The following is a 9,203-nucleotide window of genomic DNA, read 5'->3' on the forward strand; positions in this document are numbered from 1 at the left end:
AGCTGCACTGACAGCAGAGCCAGGGTGGGATTGTTAGACTGGATGTTTTGCTTTTATCCTTGTAAAGGTAGGAAGTGAGAGTTGATGTTGTGTGATCTTAGGTGGATGTCATTGCCTTTACAAAAGCTCAGGTTTGAACAAGTCTTTTCCTTCTTCCTGAGACAAAAGTGGAATTTTTCTTTGTCTGCACTGAAACATGTGAAGTACCTGGTACTTTATGCTCGCTTTTCAGGGTTTCCTGAAAATCCCCATCTGGTGGTTCAGGACTTCAGGTTATATGAAACGTGGAGAGAATGCACAAGACCAAGTGAATGACATGATTTGCAAGATGGATGCTTTGCAGGTGTCTCCTGCAGAAGGTGAGTTTGATCAGTTTTTGACAGGACTGCACGGAGAGCTTGGAGTCAAACCCAAAGCTTTAATTCAAAGCCTTAAAATCCCTCTGAAATCTATGAGTGACTGTACAAGTTTCAGCAAGGTTGTGGTGAAAGGATCGGGCTAGGAGACAGATGCAGTTTTCCCCAAGGCCACAAATGCTGAATGGTACTGTTATGATGTTTCTTAGCTGTATTTGGTCAAGGGTAAGCCCTCTGCTAAATTCTGAAGCAGGGGACTTTTTCCTTGTCGGTAAGTAAAGTGACTTCTCCATACCTGAAGGCAGTGGCTATGTTGTAAAGCATAAATTCAATGAGCATGCAGGGGGTTGGCCTCAAGTGCCAGACTGATAATATCACATTTAATTCACTTCAGGTGATGTTGTTGTAAATCTTACATTGAATAAGAGACAATAAAAGACATTACATACAGTATTTTCACCTGTGTTTGTTCTTCTAATGGTCAAATCCAACTATAAAACCAGCTAGGGTAGAAAAATCAGGTTGAGGGTTGAGAAGGAAGAAATAAATGAAGTGGGGACAACTGTGAATGGAAAAATGGGAAACAAATTGATTTGCCTTTCTACAGGATAAATACTCTTCCTTTGTGGTGCAGAGCAGGACCCCTCTTCTGTTAGAAGGTTTCTTGGTGTTCTTCTCCTTTTCTGTCAGACGTAATTGCTGCATTTTGCTTTGTCTCCTGATTTCAGTAGTGTAGGTAAGAGGAGATTTAACTTTCCTCGCAGCATACTCTTATGTTTCAGAGTCCTGGCCGATAATTAAGACTGTTTGCACATGTGGATACCTGGCCTTAGTTTCAAAATTTGCTGTGTAGGATCAGTTGGAACTCTTCCAGTCTAGCAGCTAACAGAATGTGTTGTATCAACAGTGTATTATGATTCTTGAACTGCCCTCAAAAGAAGTGGAGGTCAGACCCCTTCTCTTAAGTACCTCACCTTGTAGTACCTTACCTTATCTCACCTTGTAGTGACTGTTATTACTTAGGACAATAAAGAAAGTCATGTTGACTCTTCTGTTGTTGCTTTCTTCCTCTCCCCTCCACCTAAAGATTCAGCAGGATACAGCCACGCAGACATGGATCTTTCTTACGCTGGCAGTGTAGAAATAGCAGGAGACGCTTCTCTGGAAGACCTGAAGATGCAGGTTAGATGTTCTCCTCTACTGGAATTGTACAGCAACACTGTGATTAATTGAGCTGTATTAATACCTATTTTTTATTTCCTTTTCCCTTGTCTCCAGTATGTTCTGATATGGCATTTGCTTATATGCCATGTTCAGGGGTAAGTACCAAAAGGCAGTTGGAGCATGTAGCTCAGAGACTTCCTTAGTGCGTCCCCTGCAGTTGCCATTCTACCTGTCGTGTGTCCCGATCTGCAAAAGCCTCGTTGCACTCCATCTGGAACTTCGCCTTGCAGCCCTATCTTTATTTCACAATGTACAAATTCTTCATGAGAAGCACACACATATGAGCACTTCCTTAAAAGCCACACTTTCCATTTCAACATCGTTTCTGTATTAGTTTTCTGCATCTTTTTTCTTATTTTTTTCTTTTTTTTTTGTATGTTGAATCTAATGAATAAAGAATTGCTTTGGATGCACAGAAGGTCACACGTATCACTTGGAGAGGTATAGCTTAGTTTCTTTAGCCAGAAACTAAGGGGGCTTTTTATGCTTTTTTTAACCTTAAATATGATTTTAATACACTAAATCAAACAAAAAAAAGAAATCAATACAAAACAAAACCCAAAAATCTCAACCAAAAAACCCCACCCAAATCCACAAAAAGACATAAACCAATCCTGTCATAAGGTTCTTTGTTTAGCTGCTTGGTTGTTCTGCTTAAACTGCCTGGGGAAGGGATTCTGGTTCTGATCCATATCAATGGTTATTCTTTTGGGCACAACTTCAGTTTCATTCTCTGACAAACCACTCCTGTAAAAAACTGACCATTTGCATCTTGTGAACAAGGAGAATTTTCTTAGCATGGGAAGAGTGTTGGGTCCTCGATAAGGGCTTAAGGGAGCTTACACAGCACCTGGCTAGAGATTGGGATAATGATTCTGTCAGCCTCATTCTCACCCAGCTGTACGATTTTTGGTTAAAAAAGGGAACTCGGTACTTCTGAAACATAAGCTAAGTTGAGAAATGTTGGGAGGGAGTGAAGTCCAGCTTGCTTTGAGGTTGAAAATGGGTGTATGTCAGTCCTAGCCACTACCTGTAAGTCACAGGCAACAGCTGGCATGGAATAAATCTAAGTACCTTGTCCTATTTCTGATTGCTTCAGTATTGCATTGAGAATTAATCAAGTGGGTTTTTTTATTCCAAGGAGACTGGCTGCTAAAATTGAGACTGTGCTTCTTTTTCCAGGCTATGACCTTATCATGCTGCGCGGAGCAGATTGTCCCACTGCCCTCCTTTCTCAGAGCATGGACAGTGGACAGTAAGCGCCTAGGCAGGCTCTTACGGAACAACAAGCAGCAGCTCAAGTAGGTTTCTGAATATTAAGCGTTGCAACAGGCTGACTGGTGACTGGGTTGAGGGACGGATTGGTGGGAAACAAATGAACGCAGTTAAGTGTCAACAGAAAGCTCATTCCTAGCTACTTCAATTTTTTGCCGACCACATTTTTTAACTCGAGAGTTGTGTACAGGCAAGATTTGAGCATAAATCATAGAATCATTTGGTTGGAAAAGACCTTTAAGCTCATTGAGTCCAACTGTACCTGACCACTACTAAACCATATCTCTGAGCTCCTTATCTACTCATCTTTAAATACCTCCAGGGATGTAGGTCTTGCTGTGCTTATGCTGCTAAGCTTTATTTCAAGTGTTTTCATATACAATTTTTGTACTACTCTGAGTTTTCCATTTTTGTTCCTATGGCCTCTTGCTTTGTATTCCAGAAAAGCACAGATCTACTTGACCAAAATGGGGGGATTTTTCTACTCAGGAATTTAGAATGCATGATTGGGAATGTATATAATATTTTTGTTTTCAGTGACTATAAGCTGGGTACCAGAGTGGAAATCTGCATAGAACCTTTGCAAAAAGAAGAGCATTTGGGGTAAGATCTCAAGATTTATTTCTTATAGCAGTTCATTTGAGATGAGACTCGATTGAGCAGCTTTTAACTTGAGAACTGTCTGTGTCAGGATTACAGATGAGAATACTTCCAGAGCTTATTTTTATTTTCTACAAACGAAAATAAGGGAGGGCAGCAGGGAGTGAAAACTGGGAATCCTGGATTCTGAAAGCATGATTCACAAGAATGATCTGTTTTCTCTTGCTGATGCCAGCCCCCATGAGCTGCTGCTTCGAGTCCAGATGGGCAAACCAGGGGAGAGGGACTACTATGACTCCATGGATCTGGTGTGGGATATTTCCAAGGAGTGCACAGCCTGCGCACTGAGGCAACGAGTGGCTTCTCACTATTGTCTCCCTGTAGATAAAATTGAGATAGCCAAATACTTCCCTGAAAGATTCGAGTGGCTGCCAATATCTAGCTGGGTAAGAGCCAGGGTGACAGAACCCAACCATTGCTCCGAGTGAAGCATGTGTTGGTTTGTGCTAAAGTTCTTGGGCAGGCATACTTAAGTAGATTATTGAAATCCACCATGTGCATTAATCTGCTTTGATTTTATTCAGACGCAGCAAATTTCAAAGAGGAAAAGGAAGAAAAAACAGGAGAGTTTACAGTCAGCGCCTTACCACCTGAAAGATGGAGATATCATTGGGGTGAAGGTAATTAATTTGGGCTTAATTGTTGCAAAAGGATGAGGTTTGGGCACTGTCCCCTTTGCAGTATCTTGGTTTTTTCCTGGTTTTCCTGCACCCTGCTACCAGCTCTGGGAAGGTTCTGGCATGCAGATCTGGACCATTCCATCGTATGGGTAGGAAGCTTGTTGCTGCTGGTGCTTTTTCTTCTTCTTCTTCTTCTCCTCTTCTTCATAGTAAACCTGATGGAAGTTGTAGTGAGGCAGATGCTGGTCTCCTCTCCCAACTAATAGGCGACAGGACAAGAGGAAATGGCCTTAAGTTCAAATTGCACCAGAGGAGATTCAGATTAGACATCACGAGAGATTTATTCACCAAAAGGGTTATCGGGCACTGGAACAGACTGCCCAGGGAGGTGGTTGAGTCCCCATCCCTGGAGGTTTTTAAAAGCCAGGTAGATGAGGTGCCCAGGGATGTGGTTTAGTAGTGGACAGGTATGATTGAACTCTATCTCAAAGGTCTTTTCCAACAAAACGATTCTATTTCATTCTTTTCCCCTTGTACCTTGGAACTGGCACTAGAGGGCAACAGCTTCAAGGCTCTTGTGCAGCTCTCGGCCACTTTCTGCTCTGCTTGAATGCTGTCCAGAAGGAAGTGGATTTTTTTTCCTTGTTTTTTTGACTGTTTTCTTCCCTATTTGGAGCAAAATCAAAGCCCTTTAAAAATCATATTGTAAATTTGAGCCTATTACATTTTCTAAAGCATTGTTTACCGATTATTTCCTTATTTATAAAAAGAATCACACAGCAGCATTGTAAGCCCTGTAGTAGAATAAGGCGTGTTTAGGAGAGATTTGAGAGAAGACACTGGCTGGGTTTAAAAGCAGTTGACAAAACTGGATGATCTTCTCCTGATGCTTTAGGAAATCAAGATAAATCTGTTGAGAAGGTGAATTCACTATTAAATACAAAAGTAAACAGAGGAGTCTCAAAAGTTTTTGCCTTTTTGAGTCTTTGCCACTTAGTTAACCTGGCATTAATTGCTGCAAAACTAACTGGAGGGAATGCTCTGAGAATTAATTGTGTAAACCGACCAACATGTGGGAAACAGTTTGAGGTTGTAATTTTCATCCTTTTCCCCAACAGAATCTTCTCTTTGATGATACTAAGGACTTCAGCACAGTGAGAGATGACATTGGAAAAGAGAAACAAAGGCAGCTTGCCTTAGAAAAAAAGAAAAGGTATTGAGTATTTCCATTTAGTTTTCTTTAGAAATACACAAACTGTTCTTTGCTGCTTTTCAGATTTGCTTGATGCCTGGATCATTGTGGGGGACGGTGTTAGCTGGGTGCTTGCAGAGCACATGATTCCAGTAGTACTAAAGGAAGTACTCGGGTAATTCAAACTCCTGGCTGTAAGCGCCTTGCTCCAATGCTGAGCCTCAGGTTTCTTTCTCTTGCAACAGTGCGAGGTTTGTACCTGCTTCTGGAGACAAAAAGTGAACTCCTTGGCTGTGCTGGTCCTGCACAGGTTATAAGTGGGGAGCTTGCAGTGTGATTCTTCAGGCTTAGTGGGAATGGGGGTCAAGCTTGTGCTGTGCGGGGGCAAAGGCTCAACACTGATATTGAGCATCTTGATTTTTTTTAACAGTCGGCAAGCTGAACGCTTACAGGACCACGAGGAGAAGCTGAATATTAAGCACCGTAAACCAGAAGTGGCTCTTTCTATCAACGTGGGTGTTTTCAGATAGCACCTGCAGACAAGGTGTTGACCAGCCCATGCTACCGATGTACTGAGTTGGAGTGGAGTACCTCAACTGGACCAGCAAGGGGGGCTTTCCCAAAGTGTCTTCAAGAATCACCGAGACAAACTGGATTTAGGATTCAGGATAACTCTGATTTTTCTTCTAATCTCTCATGGGGAAGTGCTTTAGCGTCCCTTTATCAGTGTGGTACTTATTCTCAGGCTAGGTAAATGCACTTTATCCATGAGAAAATGGATTAATATATTGTATAGCCTTTTGGTGACTGTTTTGTAATCACCCTAAATGCTTTTGGGTTTTGATCAGATGCTGACGTCTTGCACCATCACTACAGAGTTTGCTGGGGTTTTAATGCAGTCATAAGTATCTTTCTTTACAATTTTTTTCCACCTCTGATCACTGAAGTTACAGGTGATGCCAGAGTTTGCTTCTGTCTCAATATAGAAACCTATAGGTTTTTATAAAGTCTGTAGGAGTCAGATTTCAGGAATGAAGGAAATTTGGAAATCACTTGACAAAGTGTGCTAAATTGGCTCAGAAAAGAGCAAGTTTGGAACCTGTCATGCTCTTAAACCAGAAGACCTTTTGTGGTATAGAACAACAGTGCGATAACCTATTTTTATAGTTGCTGGGGCTTTTTTGTTGTCCGTAGCCTTCATTAACAAACAGAAGGGATGGAAGAAATGAGCTGATCTGATGTTTGGTCGTAAGTGGGTTTATTGTACTCAGGAAAAAGGCTTGTGTTTATTTTCGTTACTGTTATTCAGAGGATTTTCCTTCATCTCTTATCTTTTCAATTCTTTTAATATTCTTTGTTACAATTAAGAAAACATCATAGAATTGTTTGGTTGGAAAAGATGTTTGAGATCATTTGGTCCAGCCAGCTGTACCCGTCCACTACTAAACCATATCCCTTCAGAGCACTTCATCGACCTGTCTTTCAAACACCTCCAGGGATGGTGACTCCACCACCTCCCTAGGCAGCCCCTTCCAGTGCCTGAGAAGCCTTTTGGTGAAGAAATTTTTCTTAATGCCTAATCTGAACCTCCCCTGGTGCAATTTGAGCTTCTCTTGGTGTCACAAAGCTGATTTACATCCTCCACGATGGAAGGGGATGGATGTTGCTGGCTACCAGCAGAACTCCTATCAAAGGTTCTTAAGTAAAATGTTTACCCCATGCTTGTGAGCTTAGATCTCAAGATTGAGAATTCTTGTAACTGCCTGATGAGAGACGCTGTTTTTCTTACCCCTAAGGCTGTGGTTTATTTGAAGTAGACGTTTCAGCATCTTTATCAAAACTTTTCTGACACTTAGAATATTTAAATTGTATTTTTCCCTGCTGTATGTGACTGTTCATAACTTAATTTCCCATCCAGTTCAGAGTTTTCTTTGACCACAACTAGCACTGACAAATTAACCCAAACTATTAATGGAGTGAATTGTTTATAATCACGTTCTAAACATGTTTTGAATGCTAAGGTAAAAATGGAGTGGTGGAAGATAAAACGCAAGCATTTCTGTGTGGCAGCCGCGTGCAGGTGTCATTGAACAGATTTGCCTTTGGTGGCTGGGAACTTGTGGAAGTGAATTCTGCTGTCACACCCACTGCGAAGCCTTGGTGAGCTGCACAAATGCCTGGAAACCTGTTCTGATGTGAGCAAAGCAATTGTTCCGCAGTAGGTCTTGCACATAGCCAGGAGTATTGTTAATTAAATCTGTGACAATGAGAGGACAAAATACAAGGCACTTGGGGGCTGCTGTAAGCGTTTATCCAGTTCCATGTCTGTGTAGAAGATGCCAGTACAGCAGATTACTAAATTTTTGGCTACTTTGAGAAGATTTCTCATTTGCCTTTTATAGGTTAACAATACTCTGGTATTCCAAGATAAAAATGGACCCTCTCAGCCTTTGGCAAAAGAAGTTGTCAAAAGCACCTTGAAGCATTTGATTGGTATTGATTTCTTTGCATATCTCTGAAGTTCAGCAGGGTCTTAAGTGATTTCTTAGGTTGATTCATCCCAGAAGGGGGTGTTTAATTTCCCTGCTGTTCCAGCTGTGGTAGGCTTTATTGAACTTGAAATCCTAGTGTATGGACAGATTCTCTGACTGAGGTGAGGGCAGCTGATTTGCTTTCCGATCTTATTTTCTGTCGCCTTCTTCCATATCAACAAGTGTTCTTGTGAGCTAGGGTTTACAGAGGTGATTGTACGTGCTGGTTACGAAGGTAAGCAAGAAACGTTTGCGTTTGCAGATTGTTCCATCGTATCACACTTACTTTGCTGTCACTTGAATTCCTCTGCGTCCTTGCTGGGCTGTGCTCAGCCTTCCCATTTACCTTTAACTCTGGTCTCTTCTGGAAAACATGATGTTTGGAGAAATTTAAGTATGGATTCCAGGTACTGACATGGGGTTTAGTATGTGCCTTTGTTCAAGTGTCATGTAGCAGCGCCTCCACTGAACCAGTCTTGGATTGTTTCCAATGTTGGCTCAGAACGCATTATTTTCTCTTTAGGACTCTTGTGGGTCATTCCACAATGAGAGAGTTCCTTAAAAATGGGGGTGGGAAGAGGGAACACCTTTTTAAAATGGAGTTTTTGTGATTCCAGGGTTTATGACGGTTGTTATTCCAAAGCCTGAAAAAGCTTTCATCTTTATATTTCAAGTGTTCTTCACAAAATAAAAAGTCATTTCTATATGTCACTTCTATCTGTGTGTGTCTGACAGATACATGGGTTGGCAATGGCATGAATTGGTGTCTGATATTGGACAGGGCACAACCATGGAATTGTTAAGGTCGGAAAAGATCTCGAAGATCATCCAGTTCAAAAATTGACACAGCTATGTAAGTCATCTGGAGCACAGTGTCTCAGCACACAGTGAGAAACATGAATTGCTAGGGAACAGTTTTCTTCTGAGTCTGCTCTCCGTGGAGTCCTTGGAAAAGAGCAAAGGGTCAGCTCTGGGGACACTACTATTGTGTGTTTTCCTTTTCCTCATCCCTCATTCCAGTTTCCTTAAGTGATGACAGCAGGAGGAGGTGACCCATTTTTAAAGCCAAGTCCTCACTCACTTTAACAGCTCCTGAGCAAGCTGTTGTGTTTTGAAGGATGTTGTGGGTACAGTCCTGAGATGGAACAGCAGTGGTGCAGAGTCTGTGGGCTGCGCTCTGGAGAAACTCCAGGGGCTTGGGACTTGCTGGCTGATTCCTGTGTTGAAGGAACGGAGAGCCAGTAGAGGCCTCCAACGTGGATAACAGCAGCTTTGGGATTTTGTTGATACTTCTGGTATTGCCTGTAATTTAGGAGTTCAATACGGCAGGGCCTGGAGATTGAGG

General features: G+C 41.9%; 1 protein-coding gene across 2 annotated transcripts in view; it reads left to right on the forward strand.

Annotated features, from left to right (window-relative positions):
* The window catches only part of USP40 (ubiquitin specific peptidase 40), a 40,503-nt gene extending 31,934 nt beyond the window's left edge, over nt 1-8,569 (forward strand). For both annotated transcript variants that reach the window (XM_069860645.1, XM_069860646.1), the window contains 8 exons: nt 233-359; nt 1,444-1,538; nt 2,763-2,881; nt 3,393-3,458; nt 3,691-3,901; nt 4,040-4,135; nt 5,254-5,348; nt 5,758-8,569. In XM_069860645.1, the coding sequence (XP_069716746.1) occupies nt 233-359; nt 1,444-1,538; nt 2,763-2,881; nt 3,393-3,458; nt 3,691-3,901; nt 4,040-4,135; nt 5,254-5,348; nt 5,758-5,857 (909 nt within the window). In that variant the 3' untranslated portion in view covers nt 5,858-8,569. The remainder of the gene's footprint in view (nt 1-232; nt 360-1,443; nt 1,539-2,762; nt 2,882-3,392; nt 3,459-3,690; nt 3,902-4,039; nt 4,136-5,253; nt 5,349-5,757) is intronic.
* The last annotated feature ends 634 nt before the right edge of the window (nt 8,570-9,203 follow it).

The sequence above is a fragment of the Phaenicophaeus curvirostris genome, chromosome 7, assembly GCF_032191515.1.
Source record: "Phaenicophaeus curvirostris isolate KB17595 chromosome 7, BPBGC_Pcur_1.0, whole genome shotgun sequence".
Lineage (NCBI taxonomy): Eukaryota > Metazoa > Chordata > Aves > Cuculiformes > Cuculidae > Phaenicophaeus > Phaenicophaeus curvirostris.